We start from the raw sequence: 18,143 nt of genomic DNA on the forward strand, positions 1-18,143 counted from the left end.
GTCTGCAGTGGTAGACAGAGCAAAAAAAGCAATTAACTAAATGTTCCGGGAACTTAATTTAAGCATTTTAGTCATCAGTTTTGTCTTTCTTTGTAGGAGTGAAGAGCCTCTCTTCTGCTTAGTCAAAAACTCCCATTGGCAGGCGTTTCACCAAATTCACCAGGAGTCCCATGTACAAGGACGGCCAGGCAACTGGCCATCACAACACTAAACCCAAAAACGAACACAAAATTATGGTCAAGTACAGATCAAATCATCCGCTTTATGTGGGCATGTGAAAATGGTTACAAAGAAGTTGTTGCAGGCTGCATTAGTGCAGATAAATATCAAGCGTGGGCCTACGTACAAGACATACTGCATTAAATCGCTTCAGACATACATGATACATCCGAGAAGGAAGCCAGAGTTTTCAAGCAGCCATTACATTCCACAAGCAAAGGAAGACCACTGTGCAAAACTTTTCAAAAAACAAGTTTTTTTTTTTAGGAAAATAGTGTCCCAATTTATTTCAGATTTTTAATTTAAACCACAGATTTGACGCTACAGTCTTTAAGGCAATTGTGTGTCAATGTTGAGCATTAAACCGGTCGGCGTGTCCCAACCACTGGTAATAATTTTTCAGACTTCTTCGTACAAATGGATCCTGAGTAGACTGGAATAGACCGGCTGAGGCGGTGAGAGGAGGCGGATGCTACACTTTCCCAGGGTCCTCTTTGAGCGTCACTGTCCTGTTGAACACCATCTGTTGGAAGATCCAGAAGAAAAGAGTTAAGAAGAGTTCATGACAGTTAGTAAAACAGTGGACACTTCATTACAGTTCGGGTGTGATTGGGGCCGGTCAGATCTTGCCACTGCAAACCCTGTGTTTAGAAAACGATCCTCTACCCACCACTGGAACTGATTATTGGACCGCTGAGACGGACTGCAAGTGAGCCAACTCCTTCAACATCAGGTATAATTGTTCTTAACAGTACTTAGTACTGCAGTTTTGAGGCTTCTAGGCACTGTAATCGTGTGCAGTGCGTGTTGCAGTAGAAATTATGAAGGCTATGACAGCAGTTTCTGTGTTGAGGTGCACACTGTCCTTCTAGAAAGCCACTGGATCTCCGTAGCACAAATACGCATCATTGCATGCAACTGCTGGCATTGACAGCCATCATTCATTGTCCTATGTTTAAGGAGGGGATGGTAATTAAAAGAAGTATTGCCTTGCAGATTAGGTTAATAAGGATATTAGCACTGCTCTCTTGATCGGTGAATCACTCAATGCAGAAGGAGGTACAAGGACTCCTCTAACACTGTAGGAGCACTGCTGTGGCTCAATGACTGCTAGACACTCTTGCTGGGCTGGCCCAGTCTGTTCCTTCACTAAGAGGTAAAGTACGCCTTAATGGCAAGTAGGAAATACAAATAAAGACTGATTCTTTTTCTCCTACTTTTCAATTGTGGTTATGGCTTACGTTCCCCCTTCGTGAAGGAAGAGGAGAAGTCTGCACTGCAGAGAGAAGCCTGAGCTGTGCTGCTTCAACTGTACTGGGGATGTTCGTCCCCTTGCGAGGATGTACCCGATTCACCGCTCACAGATGAGCAAATGTTAAATCAATGAACTGAGGTTCCAAAGAAGGAAACCAAAGCTAAGCAGGATATGTCAGAGGGGCAGGGAGCTATCACTGCTTCCAGAGTAGGCCCATAATGGTAGTTGTAGTGCATTAAAGGAGCATTCCGATTGGCAGCCAGGCTCCCAAGATTTCATAGAAAATGGTAACTTTATGTGGGTGTTTGCTACTACAAAGAACTATTGCTCCTCCATTACTTCACAACTTCCGACTGGTCTCTAAAATCCTACAGAACCATTGGAAAACATTGTTTAAACCATCTTGTGTCACACCGAACAATTTGGTGAGCGAGGGACTACAACATGCACCTAATAAAGCTCCCTCGTAAACTCATAACGGGAATTGGTCTCAATCCATGATGTTTCGGATTAGTCAAGTGAGGAGAACTTGCATACAGGTCTGTTACAAAGGAGGACCTTTCTTCTGTAGTAGGGGATCTCTGTGTATAGTCATAATCTAGTGAATAGTCCCGCCCATGTGCGTGGACCCCGGAGCAATCAAAAATAATCTCTTACAGTGTCAAAAAATGCAGAAATGCATAGACACTTAAGAGAGAATTTAAAGACAGATAATGCAGCCAAAAAGGCTACACTGTCCAGTACTTCAACTAGAAATTCCACCATAAAATCCACAAAACAGCAAAGCCTGTACAGATTTCCCTTGCTTAACAGCAAAAATCCCTCAGGAATGATAGAGAGAAGAACCTGGACAGACAAGCCCCATAGGCTGCCATTATGTGGCTTAAACAGGATACTGTGCCTTTAAGGAACCTTCCAGAACCTTCTCCCAGTATCCCAGAATGCATAGCAGGTCCAACTTAGTTTCAGTTCTTTTTTCCGGCTCCTGCAAGCAGGACCCTGGAGCATTGAGCTCTCCCTTTTCAAGGGTTTTGTTGGTGTTTTTACACTAAATTCGATTTTTGGTGCTTTTAAAGTACTTTGGTGACTTTCTTCTTGAGTTTCTGCACTCTTTTCTTGTCCATAATGCCAGCATTATTTGACAAATGCCCGGAGTGCTCCAGGAAGAAGGCCAAGCAGACCCCCATGAGGTCTGTATCCTCTGCCTTCCCTCTTCCCACATCCCTGACGACTGTGTGATCTGTAGAGGCTTCTCTGGAAGGACCCTGAAGGACAGGAGTAAAATCAGACTTCAGGGACTTGAAGAAAGAAGATTGAAGGCACGAGGTGGGTCAGGAGGGGCTCCTTCTGCCCATGCTGAGGCCTCTGGGGGGCTCCCCAGGGGCAGGAAGTCCAGCCCGCGCCCAAGATCTCCGTCTGGGTCAATTGCGATGACCACGACGTCGAGAGGAAGGTCCACGGCCAGTTCCCGGTCTCCCCAGGGCTCTGGGTTGAGAAAACGTCGCCCGTCGAGGGACGTGTTCCGGCCGCCGTCGAAGCCGGTGTCGATCTCCTCATCGTCGCTGTCGGCATCGAGTGGTCGACATCGGAGGGCCCGGCGTCGGCGCTCGCCGTCGAGGCGACACCGCCGTTCGCCGTCTAGGACCTCGTCGTCGAGGGGATCCTCGTCGTCGAGACGGAAGAAGTCTCCGCCGCCGAAGACGTCGACGTCGAAACATGCAAAGAGATCGACGTCGAGACGTTCAAAGAGATCGGCGTCGAGGCGATCCAAGAGGTCGACGTCGAGACGTGCGAAGAGGTCGAGGTCGCCGTCGAGGCACCATCGCCCGTCGTCGAGGTTTCGTGGTTCGTCCATCTGGTCGGGGTCGACGTCGAGACGTAGACACCGCTCGGCGTCGAAGGGTGAGAAACGGTCGATGCCGAAGGGCCGCTCGACGTCTAAGGATCCACGGTCGTCGTCTGGGCACCGATCTTCGGCGTCTGGAGGTCGTAAGGACAGGCCCAGGACTGTGTGGGGCTCCCCACAGTCCGAACAGGATGATGGCTCGCCGGGAACGGCGTATTCCGAGGTATATACCCCGAAGAAGCCTTCTGCGCCTCCTTCGCTGCCTCCTTTACCGAAGGGTCCGCCTCCGAAGGCTCCGACCCCCCCTCCGTTGCCGGCTCCGCAGGCCCCGCGTCCGGTTACTCCCCCACCCCCGGTTCCGCCGAGGGCGGTATCGATGCCAAAGTATCCGACGCCACCGAAGAAGACTCCTAGGAAGCCTAGGGCGTCTGACCCGGGGAGGCCAACGGAACGTCCGAGACCCAAGAGATCGAGGTCTCGCTCGGGGAGAAGGGACAGATCTAGGAGTGGACGTGGATCTTCATCGAGATCCAGGCATCACCATAGGAGGCGTAGGTCCAGGTCACGTTCTGCATCTGGGACCCGTTCTTACTCGCCCACACTGTCTGATTCGCCAGAGACTAGGGTGTCCCCTATAGACGATATCGGCACATTCCAGGAGGTTCTCCTGCGTGGAGCGGCGAAGTTGGGGATCAAGGTTGAAGCGCCTACACCTTCGACTTCTGTGATCTTTGAGACATTACATAAAAAACACATGTCTCGCCCCCTGCTGCCTCTGGTGCCGGGGCTCCTCGAGCCGGCTGAACAGCTCTTCCTGACACCGGCAGTGGTGAAGTCTGCGCTTTCCAGGCTCCTCAAAAAGTACAGAGCTCCGGACTCGGACCCAGCCTTCTTGAGAAAGGACCCGGTACCGGATTCGGTGATTGTGCCGGCGGTCCGGAAGCTTCATGCCACCTCCCCTGCGTCCACGGTGCCTCCGGACAAAGAGAGCCGCTGGATCGACTCTGCTGGTCGGAAAGCATGTGGTACGTCCTCCTCTTCGATGAAGGCCGCCAGCGACTCGGCGTTGTTGGGGCGTTACGACCGTGCACTGTGGGACTCAATGGAGCAGTTTGCGGACCTTGTTCCTCGTGACCGCAGAGAGGACTTCATGGAGATCGTCCAGGAGGGGATGCTGGTCTCTAACCAGGCCATCAGCGCCGCGGCGGATATCTCCTCGCTGTCAGCACACGGACACTGCCACGGGATTAACCAGAGACGCCATGCTTGGCTCAGGTTGACGTCGCTTAAGCCGGAAGCGCAACAACGTGTGGCGAATCTCCCGTTTTCCGGAGATACCCTCTTCGGAAAACACGCAGATGACGAGATGGCCAGGATGAAGGCCGAGGCGGAGACCCTGACGGCAGTGGGCTTGGAGAAGCCCAAGGAAAAGAAGCCCTACCGCCAGTTCCAACGACGGTTCGGGTCGCAGGGTCGTGGAAGGGGACAGTCTGCTGGACAACATCAGCAGCAGCAACAGCAGCATCAGTACAGAAGACCCTTCCAGAAGCGTCAGAGGGGTAGAGGTGGACAGCAATCCTCTACCGCGTCCAAGGGCCCGGCCGGGTCTCGACCCTGAGCAGTTACTTCCCCCCTCGTCCGTTACCCGCTCCGGTGGGGGGAAGCGTTCAATTTTTTCTGGCAGAGTGGAGAAAAATTACTCAGGACACGTGGGTGCTGAATATTGTTTGCAATGGATACAGTCTTCGGTTCATCAGCCCTCCTCCGTCGATCCCCCCGGTCAGCTCACGGTACCAACTGCGAGAGCTCCAGGCGGAGGCAGACATTCTGCTGAGGAAAAGGGCGATAGAGGACGTACCTCTGTCTCAAAGAGGAAGAGGTCTTTACTCTCGGTTCTTTCTCGTCCGCAAGAAGGACAAAAACGAGTTCAGGCCCATTCTGGACTTGCGACAGGCAAACAAGTGGATTCGCAGAGAAAGGTTTTGCATGCTGTTGTTGCATCAGATCTATCCTCAGCTGCAACGAGGAGACTGGATGTGTGCCATAGATCTACAGGATGCATACTTCCATGTGCCAATTGCATGCAAACACAGAAAGTTTCTGCGCTTTCAGGTCGGCACCCATCACTATCAGTACACAGTGCTTCCCTTCGGGCTGAAGTCTGCGCCACGGACGTTCTCGAAATGCATGGCAGTGGTAGCGGCACACCTGAGGAAGGACAAGGTGTTTGTCTACCCGTACCTGGACGATTGGTTGATCAAGGCCTCCTCCTTCTCGGAAGCTCAAGCGCACTTCCAGAAGACGTGCGTTCTCTTGAACAAGCTGGGGTTGCACACCAACATGTCCAAGTCTGTCCCGACTCCGGTCCAGTGTATCCAGTACTTGGGAGCCTCCATCAATACGCTGTCAGCAAGCGTGTCTCCTTCGGAAGAGCGACGTTTAGCACTCCTTCGGAAGGCTCAGGCTCTCATGTCCTCTCCATCCACGACAGTGAGGACGGTGTCTTCTCTGCTGGGATCGATGGCCTCGTGTATCTTCCGGACGCCACATGCGCGGCTGCACATGAGACCGCTGCAGGAGTGCTTGGAGGATCAGTGGGACCAGAGGAGAGGATCTTGGGACGACAAGATACGACTGTCTCTACATGCTCTTCAGTCTCTGAAGTGGTGGTGCTCGAAGGAGAATCTTCTCAGAGGTGTTCCCTTCCACAAGGACATTCCCACACAGACCATCGTGACGGATGCGTCTCTCCAAGGCTGGGGAGCGCACTCCAGAGACCTACAGATTCAAGGGACGTGGTCTCAGACGGAGTCCACGTACCACATCAATTTCCTGGAACTCCGAGCTGTTCACTTGGCACTGAAGGCTTTTCATCCGTCCTTTCAGACCAACTCTCTGCTTGTTCAGACGGACAATACGACAACGATGTATTACCTCAACAAGCAGGGGGGCTCGAGATCACGCACTCTGTCGCAGGAGGCGCAGGCGATCTGGCACTGGCTTCTGGCTCGAGGACTGTCGATTACGGCTACCCATCTGCCAGGTGTGCAGAATGTTCAGGCAGACGAACTGAGCAGACTCATTCAGGAAAACCACGAATGGGTCATAAACGACGAAGTTCTAGGAGGAGTCTTCGCACGGTGGGGAACTCCAGACGTCGATCTGTTCGCCACCGCCGAAAACAGCAAATGCCGAGGCTTCGCCTCCAGGTACTACCAGCCGGGGACGCTGGGGAACGCGTTATGGATCAACTGGTCGAACAGCTTTCTGTACGCTTTTCCACCAATTCCCCTGATTCCGGCGGTTCTCATCAAGCTGTCCCAATCCAGGGCGAGAATGATTCGGATTGCCCCGGAATGGCCCAGGCAGTGGTGGTTCACGGACCTGCTTCACCGATCTCTCCTTCCTCACATGAAGCTGCCGTGCAGGCCGGACCTTCTCACGAAGTTCGGGGGGCGGATGGTGCACCCCAACCTCTCGTCTTTGAGTTTGGCGGCATGGCTCCTGAAATAGTGCAATATGGCCATCTGAATCTCCCATAGGATTGTATGGACATACTGAAGGAGGCTAAGCGACCTTCCACTAGGACTTCTTATGCTTACAAGTGGAAGAGGTTTTGCATCTGGTGCAAGTCTAAGAACTATGACCCTACGACATGCAAGGAAGATGTCATCCTTCCATATCTGCTACATCTGGCGCAGTCGGGCCTTAATGTCCATTCCATTAAGGTTCATCTGGCTGCTTTGACTGCCTACAGGAAAGGCCCTTCATAGACTTCCTTTTTCCAGATCCCTGTGATCAAAGATTTTTTGGAAGGCTTGAATGAATATGCTACTTACCAGTATGCATCTGTTCTTGGCATGTAGGGCTGCTAACATTCATATCTTTTGCATAGATCGCCGCCTAGTGTTGGGTCCGGATGATCGCACATTGTTGTCCTGGAAGAGTCTTCGAAGTATCCTGAGATAGGTGGCTCCTCCCCTGGACTACAGTGCGCATGGGCATCGGCTCCATCCCCAGATTGTTTTTAGCCATTGTGGCAGAGATGGAGTGAAAAGTGTAAAGGATGTCCATGCTAATGATTGAATGCAAGAGTATATCTGCAGCTGCGACAGGCACCGGGGAGGAGGGTGGGCGATATGAATGTTAGCAGCCCTACATGCCAAGAACAGATGCATACTGGTAAGTAGCATATTCAGTTCGAGGCATGTGGGCTGCTAAATTCATATCTTTTGCATAGAATATATAGCAGTCCCTCCATTAGCGGCGGTTGCCCGTGCCAGCTGCAGAAACCTGAAAAAGTGTCTTGAGAACAGCCTGTCCTACAGCTGCTTGCTGCTTGGAATGCACATCAACACAGTAGTGTTTTGTAAAGGTATGCGGTGTAACCCATGTGGCTGCTCTGCAAATGTCTTCCGAAGGAATGTTCCCCAGGAAAGCCATGGATGCCCCCAATTTGCGTGTGGAGTGCGCCCTTGGGGGTATTGTTAAGGTACGTTTAGCTTTTTGATAACAGATTTGGATGCACTTAACAATCCACCTGGCTATTCCTGCTTTGGAAATAGGGTTGCCCTTGTGCTGTGGCGAGAAGGCAACAAAATGTTGTTTTGTTTTCCTAAAGTGTTGTGTCCTGTCAATATAGTACATCAACGCCCTCCTAACGTCCAAAGTATGGAGCATTCTTTCCGCCACAGTTTGTGGGTTTTGGAAGAATGCGGGCAGGTCAATAGTTTGGTTGAGATGAAACTGTGACACCACCTTCGGAAGGAATTTGGGGTTAGTGCGTAGTACCACCCTATTTGGATGAATCTGAATGAATGGCTCTTGGATTGTGAGCGCTTGTAGCTCACTAACACGCCTCAGTGACGTAATAGCTATTAGGAAAGCCACTTTCCATGTTAGGAACTGGAGTTCACACGAGTGCAGTGGCTCAAAAGGTGGTCCCATCAGCCTGGTGAGGACCACATTGAGGTTCCACACCGGAGCTGGCGGTGTTCTTGGGGGAATGACTCGTTTCAGACCTTCAAGGAAGGCTTTAATGGCAGGCACCCTGAAGACAGAGAGATGTTGCCTGTTCTGAAGATAAGCTGCTATGGCGGATAGATGGACCGAATGGAAGTGTACGCTAGATTGCACTTGTAAAGATGTAACAGATAGCAAATGATGTTAGGGATAGATGCATCTAGCGGGTTGATGTTATTGGCTGTACAGTGAAGGACGAAACGCTTCCATTTTGCAGCATAGCATGCTCTGGTAGTGGGCTTCCTTGCCTCCTTGATGATGTCCATGCATTCTGGAGGTAGGTGAAGGTACAGGTAATCAAAAGAAGAGTGACCATAAAGGTAAAGTATATAAAGGAGGTGGGTGTCGCACGTGAAGTCTGAGGCCAGTTGTAAGTGGTCCGATGGTAAGACCAAATTTCAAGAAAAAATACACTGTTTTTTCAGGAAACCCTCACTCACCCTAGTGGTGACATGCTTCATCATCGGGTCCACCGGGAGAGATCGAATACCTCCCCGGTGTGCTGCGACGCCAGGAGACTGCGGAGCAGGTTTTTGTGTGAAGATGAAGTGTGAAAAAATACTGAGGTTAAAAATGTCAGAGGTTGTACCAAAAAAAGACTTTATTCATTGGTCAACCTGACATATTAAAAATAAGATATGTGAAGGGAAACTAGCCAATTACTTTATACTGGTGTTTACCCTGTAAAGAAGGTCAACATGTTTCTGCCCGTTTTTATGTGTTACTTTACTGGGCTTTCATCAGGACCGGTAAGCGAGTGTGCCAAATGACAGGAGGGGCGCGCTAAGGCCCGCCCTGCCAATGGTCGTGAAAGTTAAAAATAGCACTATGTGTAAAATTGGTGCAAAAAGAAAGAGAAACAAACTCATAAGTAGTGGGGTTTTACCTCTTTTGCGAGGAACCTAGGAGTCTGTAGGTAGAAAAAATGACAAACAGACAAATACAAACATAAACACAAAGTTATCGTCTCATTGGTTTGTGCATATGTACAGTGGCCATAAAGAGTGACTTTGTGGCTTGACACGTGCTAGCATACCTATCAAGGGCCGTGGCCGGTATGTCTGGGTTGTGTAGTTGAACTCATGCCGAAATCCGAAGTGGAGGGGCCTCAACTAACGCTGATTAAATCTATTCAGCGCAGGCTGTTGCATATGTGTGGTATAGCAACAGTGGCTAAACAGGCAGACTAGTCATGTCTAAGTCTACTTGTGAGGAAGTACAAGAAATGTCTTGCTACCTATGGTGGGGTGTCAGGGAATAAACCCCGAAGGAAAGGCAACGTTAAGGCAGCGTTCCGGTGCGATGCGCCGTGACACTGCTGGCCGTGGTATGTACATTACCCACGCACACAACACAAAATACAAGGTATAGGATGAATGTCCTCACTTGTAAAGAAATAGATCCACGCCCCATAGAACACAGGAGGGGGGTGGGAGCGACAATGGCACACCCTGTAAATAAGGGGGAGAGAGAAAACAAATACACACAAAGGAGATTTTTAGAACTGGCAGGGTTCCATTCATACAACTTATCTGGTTAGAATGATGTCTCCAAAGTAAGGTCTCTTACGCCCGCAACGCTCAGCACCCGCTCGGCACCTAGCTTCACCCTCGCTGGATCTCGTGGATCCATTGCGACGGGCGAGCGAGGCGTATGAAGGGCGGTGGCTGCGTGCGGGCCAATCAGGCGCCTTAGATGAAAGGGAGGCTTGGAGCCCAAAGACGTTAAGCCAATGGGGGACAAAGGAAGGTACTCGCGTAATCTCGCGAGAGGTCTTGAAAGCGAGGCTTGTATTGAAGCGCAAGCTTTTGTCTAAGGATGGGCGAGATCCGCCCTTGATTCACCGGGATGTTGTCTAAGCGCTCACGAGATCACGTGAGAGATTGGCTGAGATGACAACGAGGCTTGTAACTCAAGCTGAAATGGAACGCAAGCATAGAATGTTGCATGGCTGGTGTTTGTACAATGCGGAAAGCGCAATGTCCAGCATATGTTACCCAGTATGGATGAAGACTTAAATGGGCAGCATACATCTGGTCAGGTTTTAGCTGAATCAGGTTGTTAACATGGGAATATGTTCATGAATGAATAAAAAGCGCTGGTGTGAATAAACCACTCAACACGTGTGGTTATGGTATTTTCATTCAAGGAGGGAATAAAAGAACTCAGGATAGTTTTTAGTGTTTTAGGACGCTAGTCCACGGAATTTGGTCATTAAGCCCATTTATATGGGTGCTGAGTCGATAGACCCAGCGCTGCTCTTTTTCGAACAAAATGTTTTCTTTGTTTTTTACACAGTTGACCTGTTCGATCACTGTCCAGGTCATGTCATTCGGAGTATGGTTGGTTTGCAGGAAGTGCTCGCTGAGTTTTGTGGTGATTTTTTTGCATCGAATATTGCTACGATGTTCCCCGATGCGTGTCTTAACTTTCCGGGTGGTCATCCCCACGTAGCGCTTCGCGCAGGGACAGGTGATCAAGTAAATCACGTTTGTTGAGTTGCAGTTTGTGTGGGATTTCTGTGTCCACACTTTTCCTGGTTCCAAGTTTAGTTGTTTCGAATGAGTGGTCAGATGACAGACACTGCAGTCTGTGCATGGAAAATGACCCGTAACTGGGGGTAGGTGCCAAGCATCTGTGATAGACCTGGTTGCTGTGTTTGCACTAGGGGCTGTCAATGGTCTAGTATTTACCAAAGCATCTTTAATGCTCCTGCCTTTTTTAAAAGAAAAAAGGGTTTTTTCCCAGTTGCTGAAATTGCTGCTGATAGTTCTCCAATTTTTGTTGATGGATTTTTTCACTGTGTCTGAGAGGGTACTGTAGGTGGTTACACACGTGAGTGGTGTTTCCGTGGTAGTCCTCACATTGTCCTCTAGTAGTGCCTCTCGGGGTTGATTTCGTGCTCTGGTTTGGCCTTTTTTCAATACTCCTTTGGGATACCCTCTTTGTGTTAGTTTGTCTGTTAATTCCTTGGCCTGTTCCTTGTAGTCGTTAATATTACTACAATTTCTTCTCAGCCGTAGGAATTGCCCGTAGGGCAAGTTTTCCCTTAAAGGTCTTGGATGGAAACTCCTAAAGTCGAGGAGATTGTTTTTCGCCGTTGGTTTATGGTGAGTCAAAGTTGTGAAAGAGGTGCCCTCTATTTTAATTACCACATCAAGGAAGACGATTGATTCCCTACTGAAGTTATTGGTAAACTTCAAGAAAGGATCCAGAGTATTGACCCATTCTAGGAATTGCAGAAGACTGGCTTCCGTTCCTGTCCATAGTAAAAGAATATCATCAATATACCTCCTCCATAATCCTATGGAGGAGGCAAAAGGGTTGGTAGGTGGTAGGATATGCTTTGTTTCGTAATCATAAACATACAACCCCGCTATGCTGGGAGCGAAAGTACTCCCCATAGAGGTCCCTGTGCATTGTAGATATAATTGGCCTTTATACTCAAAGTAATTTTCTTTGAGTGCCATTCGTGCACATTTCAGGATGAATTCTTTGGGGGTGGTATATTCCCAAGTTTCTTTGTCTAATGCTTCTCCTAGTACCCGTAGTGTGTCTTCCTGTGGGATACTAGTGTACAGACTCTCTATGTCCATTGTTACCAGTATTACTGAGCTTTCAGGTAGAGTGGTATCGTTCAGTAATTTGAGTAAGCTTTTGGTATCTTTTAAGTAGGTTCTGGAGTTCTGTACTAACGGTTTCAAATAATGGTCACAAAAGGTAGATAAGGGTTCCAGAACTGACCCGATCCCTGATACTATTGGTCTACCTGGAGGTGGGTCCACATTTTTATGCGTTTTAGGCAGGGTGTAAAAATAGGGTATGGTTTGTCCCCCAGCCATAAGGAATGCTGCTTCATGCGGGGAGACGTGACCTTCAGTCTCTGCTTCCTGTACTAGGGCTCGAATACGTTCCTTCATTTCTGTGGTAGGGTCTGTGTTGAGAAGCAAGTAATTTGTTCTGTTGTTCAGAAGTGTCATACAGGCCTTATCATATTCAGTGGTGTCCTGGATCACTATCCCTCCGCCTTTGTCGGCGGGTTTTATGGTTATTTCCTTGTTGTTTCTCAGGTTGTCCAAGGCCTTGTGTTCTGCAGCGGAAAAATTGTGGAATCGTTTGGGGTCTTCACAGTTTTCCAGGTCTTTTATAACCGCCTGTTCAAAGGAAGTAATTGCCGCAGGGATCGTATGCGGAGGTGGCATAAACGTAGATTTGAGTCTGAAATTTGTGTCAAACTCCTGTTCTTCTGTCAGGGGCTGGTCCTTAGATTAAAAAAAGGCCTTTAATTTTAATTTCCGAAAAAACTGTGAAAGTTCACAGTGTAGGAGAAATTTGTCAGGACGACCGGTAGGGACAAATCCCAGGCCTTTTTCCAAGACTTTTGTTTCATCTGGAGTTAAGACTTTTTTAGAGAGGTTGGTGACCAGACTTACACTGCGCTGGTGCTGGCTGTCGCTGTTCTGCTGCGGGTGTGTTTCCCCACTGCATCCTCGTCTTCCCAGGTCACTTGTGTGTTGCCTCTGTTGCCTCTGTTCCGTCCACGTCCTCTCCCGCCCCTCCCTAAAAAAGGCATCGGTGGATGATTAAGGGGAAACTGGGGGTGCATGTACGGATTCCAGTTCATCATGGGGAACTGGGGTTGTTGATAAAACATCGGTACGGGACCGTTGTTAGGCTGGCCATAATTCTGCCATATAGGTTGTTGGTTTGGGAAGTTAGATCTACCCCTTCCTCCTCTCCGTCCCCTTTGTCTTGGACTCTGATTGCTAGCTGTACTCCCACTTGAGGAGTTGCTATCTGAGTCATCTGATTTGCTGGTGTCCTTTTTTGGAACACTGTAGTTTGGATCGGAGTAGGGATATACGTTCTCAAATTTAAATTTTTTGAGGTCTTTTTGGAATTTTGTGAGTTTCGCCTGCATCAGGTTGTCCTTGTACTCCGTGAGATCTTTGTTGATTTCATCCAACTTTTTTTTATAACCCGTTATGGTGGCTTTATATTGGGCTTCTGTTTGTTGGATTTCAATTAGCAGAGTTTCGGATAGGCGTAGTTGAAGGTAGCCAAACTCTAGGACTTCAGGAGCCAGATCGCCAGGTTGAGCTGTTGCGGATCTGGATGCTGAATGTCTCCATGGTTCTGCGTCAAGAGCCTCGGTGTTAGGTGCAGCCTTTGATGCGGCACCACTGAGAGTTCCAGAAACGTGGTGTACCATGGTTGGCGTGCCCACGTTGGAGCAACTAGGATGAGTGTCATCGAGTGCTGCCTTAGCTTTCTTGCCACCAGCGGTATTAGAGGTGCTGGTGGAAAAGCGTACGCAAATTTGCCTGACCAGTTCATCCATATCGCATACCCCTGCGACTGTGGGTGAGGGAACCTGGCGGCAAAGTGTTGGCATTTTGCGTTTTCGCTTGTGGCAAACAGGTCTATCTCTGGATGACCCCACTGCTGGAAGTACGGGAGGAGTACTGATGGATGTATCTCCCACTTGTGCATTTGATGGCTGTATCTGCTGAGCAGATCCGCCATCTGATTGTCCTTGCCCGGGAGGAGTTCTGCCATGAGGAAAATGTTCCTTTGAATGGCCCACTTCCACATGCTCTGAGCCATATGAGACAGCTGTGGCGAGTGGGTGCCTCCCTGTTTTTGAATGTAGTACATCGCTGTCATGTTGTCCGTCCGGACTAACACTACCTTGTTGCACAGATGTACATTGAAGGACTTGAGCGCCATGAAGATTGCCATCAGTTCTAGATAGTTGATGTGCATCTTCTGTTGCTGCGTCGTCCATAGTCCCTGCACTGTGTAAGTGAGCACATGAGCTCCCCATCCCTGGAGAGATGCGTCCGTTGTCAGGATAATCTGTGGCACAGGCTCCTGGAACGGTCAGCCCTTGCAAAGGTTGTGTGGATTCCACCAATGCAGAGAGTTGTACGCCCGACTGGTAACCAACACTAGGTCTGTCAATTGTCCCCGAGCCTGTGTCCACTGATTTGCTAAGCACTCCTGGAGCGGACGCATATGTAACCGTGCGTGAGGGACTATGAAGATGCAGGAGGCCATCATGCCTATCAACTGCATGAACACTCGTGCTGGAAGCGAGTGTTGCGGTGTGAACCTTTGGATTAGAGACTGTATGCTGTCTATCCTGACCTTGTTTGGCTGAGCCATAGCAGTCAGGGTATTTATTGTCGCACCCAGAAACTGCCGCACATGTGCTGGTTGAAGGTGCGACTTTGGGTAGTTCAACGAGAAGCCCAGATTGTGAAGGAGGTGAATGGTGGTCGACATGTCCGCGGCGCACTGTTGTTCTGACTTGGCTTGAATGAGCCAGTCGTCTAGGTAGGGGTAGACATGTATGTTCTGCCTCCTGAGGTGCGCCGCTACCGTCGCCAGACACTTGGTAAACACTCTGGGGGCGGTGGTCACTCCGAAGGGTAGGACTTTGAACTGATAATGCCTGCCTTGGATAGTGAACCTGAGGTACTTTCTGTGGGACGGGTGTAGTGGTATGTGGAAATAAGCATCCTTGAGGTCTAAGGTTGCTAGGAAGTCCCCTTGGTTCAGCAAGGGAAGAATCTGTTGCAGTGTAAGCATATGGAAATGTTCTGACAGTATATACAAGTTGAGGGGGCGCAGATCTAGAATGGGTCTGAGGGATCCGTCCTTCTTTGGAATAAGGAAGTACAGGGAATAGACCCCTGTGCCTTCCTCCTCCACTGGCACGAGCTCGATTGCGCCTTTTTGCAGCATCACCACTACTTCTTGGTGCAATAAGTGCAAGTGCTCTGCGGACATAGGCCTTTGCCTTGGCGGGATGTTGGGTGGAGTGGACGTTAACTCTAGACAATAACCGTACTGGACAAGTTGTCTTACCCACCTGTCTGTGGTGATGTTTGTCCAGACTGGCAGGAACTGCTGGAGTCTCCCCCCGACAGGTGTTAAATGGTCGGGGGCAGTGACAGAGAGTCACTGTTTGTTTGGGGCAGAGGAACGGGAGTTGTTGTTTCCTCTGCCACGTCCCCTGGTGCTGTTTCCTCGATAACCCCCTTTATTCTGCTTGGGGTACGAGGCTGTGCTCCACCTCTAGTGAACTGTGATTGTTGACCCATCTGTCCTCTGGTAACCCCACGTGCACTTGAGCGACGAAAAGTGTTGCCCCGGAATTGTTGTGACTGAAGGGCCCCCATAGACTTAGCTGTTTCGTTGTCTTTCTTAATCTTTGAGGGTGGTGTCAACATCAGGACCAAACAGTCTATCAGGATTGACGGGCTGGTTGAGTATGGTTGTTTGAATGTCTGGTTTAAACCCTGATATGCGTAGCCACGCTTGTCGTCTTAGCATGACGCTAGTGTTAATAGCCCTAGCTGCTGTGTCTGCGGCATCAAGTGCACACTTTATTGCTGCGTTGGAGATGAGTTTCCCCTCCTCTATGAGCAGTTTGGTACCCTCTTGAAACTGCGTAGGCAGGTGTTGTAAAAGTTGCTCTAGGGTGTCGTAATGCGCCCTATCATAACGTGCCAATAGCGCCTGTGTGTTTGCTATACGCCAGAAATTGGCAGCCTGCGCAGCTATTCTTTTGCCCCCTGCCTCAAGCACTTTAGACTCCTTGTCTGGGGGAGGAGCTTCACCAGTCGTTTGGGAGTTCGCCCGTTTGCGGGCATTTGCGACCACAAGAGAGTCAAGAGGCAACTGTCCCCGAATATATGCTGGGTCTGCAGGTGCCGGCCTGTATTTCTTCTTGATGCGTGGGTTGACCACTCTCGCTCTGGTAGGCTCCTTAAAGATCTCTGCAGCATGTTTAAGGACCCCTTTTAGCATAGGAAGTGTCTTGACTGTTCTTTCAGAGACAGAAAAAGTGTCAAATAGAAAATCTTCCTCCACTGGGTCAGCATGCATGTCCATGTCATGATTAGCAGCTGCCCGTTCGATTAGTGCATGAAATCCTGCAGAATCCTCTGTGGGGGATGCACGTGCACTGAAAAGCTGTGGGTCTTGCCCCACTGGTTGGTTTCCCTGGTCACCGGTGTCATCATAGGAATCCTGTTGTGCATCAGGGTCATTGATGGGGAAACTGTACTGGTCCTCTAGCCCCTCCTCCTCTCCCCCAGAGTGGTCAGGGGAAGGCGTTGGACTTCTCCTAGGCGGAGGCTGTATAGGTTCAACCAGGGCAGGCATGTCCTGTGTAGGCCTTTTCTTTTTTAGTGGAATAACATAGGAGTCCACTGGCTGGGAAGTGATTTTCCGCTTATAAAGGGTCAACTTGCCAGTGTCCGCGTCGATATAACGCTCAGATTCTTCTCCTGAGTCGTGTTGTCGACCCGATAGTCCGCCAGACGTGGAAGATTCTGATGTCTTTGGCGCCGTCTTTGGTGCAAAGGCTTTCGGGGCTTCCTTCGGCGGCAGAATGTATAAAAGCTTGGCAGTAGGCTTTGCAGGCACGTCTAGCGTCTTCTGGTGCGACGGCGCGGAAGCCGACGTCGCCGTAGCCTTCTCACGAATCCGTTGCAGTGAACTAGCGATTTGTGATGCGCTACTTGCCGAGGCACCTGGCGCCGACGAGGAGGCCGCCAACGGGCCGCCGCCCCCGACTTTCTGGGGCTCTTTTGGAGGCTTAGACGTCGATGCCGCAGCTTTAGACACGGAGTCCTTGGACCTATGAGTCGAGCCTCCGCTCTTGGATCCGAGGGATTTTGTAGACTCCGCCTCGACCATGCGTCCGTCTAACGGTGCCCCTGTCGGCACCGAGTGTTTGTCGACGACTTTTGCGGCCTTCGCCTGCGCCGCTCCGGTCGACCCTTGACGGACGACCTTCTTTGAGGACGCATCCCCCGCCGATAACTTCGGCACTGCTGAGTCGACAGTCTTCTTCGACTTCGGTGGCCCGGAGGTCGACGGAGCCGATGAGGTAGCAGGCGTCGGTGTTTTAGATGGAACGTCCGCCATCTTAGGTGCACTCGAATCCGGTAGTTTCGGTTTCGATTTGGCGTCGGCCATTTTAGGTGCAGTCGATACCGATGGTTTCAGTTTCGATACGGGCTGCGTAGCCCCCGCAGGTATGTCCGTGGCCGGGCCTGAAGGCGGGGCCGTGGCTTGCGGTGCAGGGTCTTGGGTAAGGCCGAGTGGCGATCCCGTGACCTGAGCCTGATCCGAGTAACTGTCGGGGCATAGCTCATCCCCTGAGCTATCTTCCGCGGCCCCATAAACTTCTTCGTCGTCCCCTACCTCGTCGACGTATTCAAGGTCTTGTTCCATGACCCCGTCGTCTTCTTCGGGATCGGCCTCGACCTCCGTCGCAGGTGGTGAGATTTGAAGATTGTGGAAAAATAAATTTTGCCATGTTCTGTGTCCCTACGTGTCATCCATCATATGTTATGTGTGCATGATTAAATATGCATATGTATTCCCTATGTTCGATTCAAGACGCAATTATAGTTGTGTCCACCTCTAGTATGTCAGTTTCCAGTTCTCGTGAATACTACGAATATCAGGCCTATGTAAAGCTACGTTGCCACGTTTCTCAGTGTGCACGTTATTCCATTATAAAGTCCCCGTTTCTAGGCCTCAAAAGGGCTTGGACACCAGATTCAGCTCCTGTCTCCTGGAGCCCTCGCTGAGGAGCGATACAGCCCCCACCTGTATCCTCGACCCTTCACTTACTTCCTGCCTCGCAGTGCCCGGTTCAGCCTGGCTCTGCCTCTGAGTCTGCCAAAAGTATGTTATGATTCCAGTTATCAGTTCAGTCCTCCTTCTCTGCATTCCTAAGCTACTGAACTGCATCAATAGTTTCCGTCATTGTCTAGC

At 50.1% G+C, this 18,143-nt stretch overlaps 1 protein-coding gene across 1 annotated transcript in view; it reads right to left on the reverse strand.

The window, feature by feature from the left end:
* Nucleotides 1-473: 473 nt before the first annotated feature.
* The window catches only part of QARS1 (glutaminyl-tRNA synthetase 1), a 284,740-nt gene continuing 267,070 nt past the window's right edge, over nt 474-18,143 (reverse strand). Inside the window, exon 24 of the mRNA XM_078661809.1 lies at nt 474-742. Coding sequence (XP_078517935.1) covers nt 692-742 — 51 coding nt within the window. The 3' untranslated portion in view covers nt 474-691. The remainder of the gene's footprint in view (nt 743-18,143) is intronic.

The sequence above is a fragment of the Lissotriton helveticus genome, chromosome 9 (assembly GCF_964261635.1).
Source record: "Lissotriton helveticus chromosome 9, aLisHel1.1, whole genome shotgun sequence".
In the NCBI taxonomy this organism is placed as follows: Eukaryota; Metazoa; Chordata; class Amphibia; order Caudata; family Salamandridae; genus Lissotriton; species Lissotriton helveticus.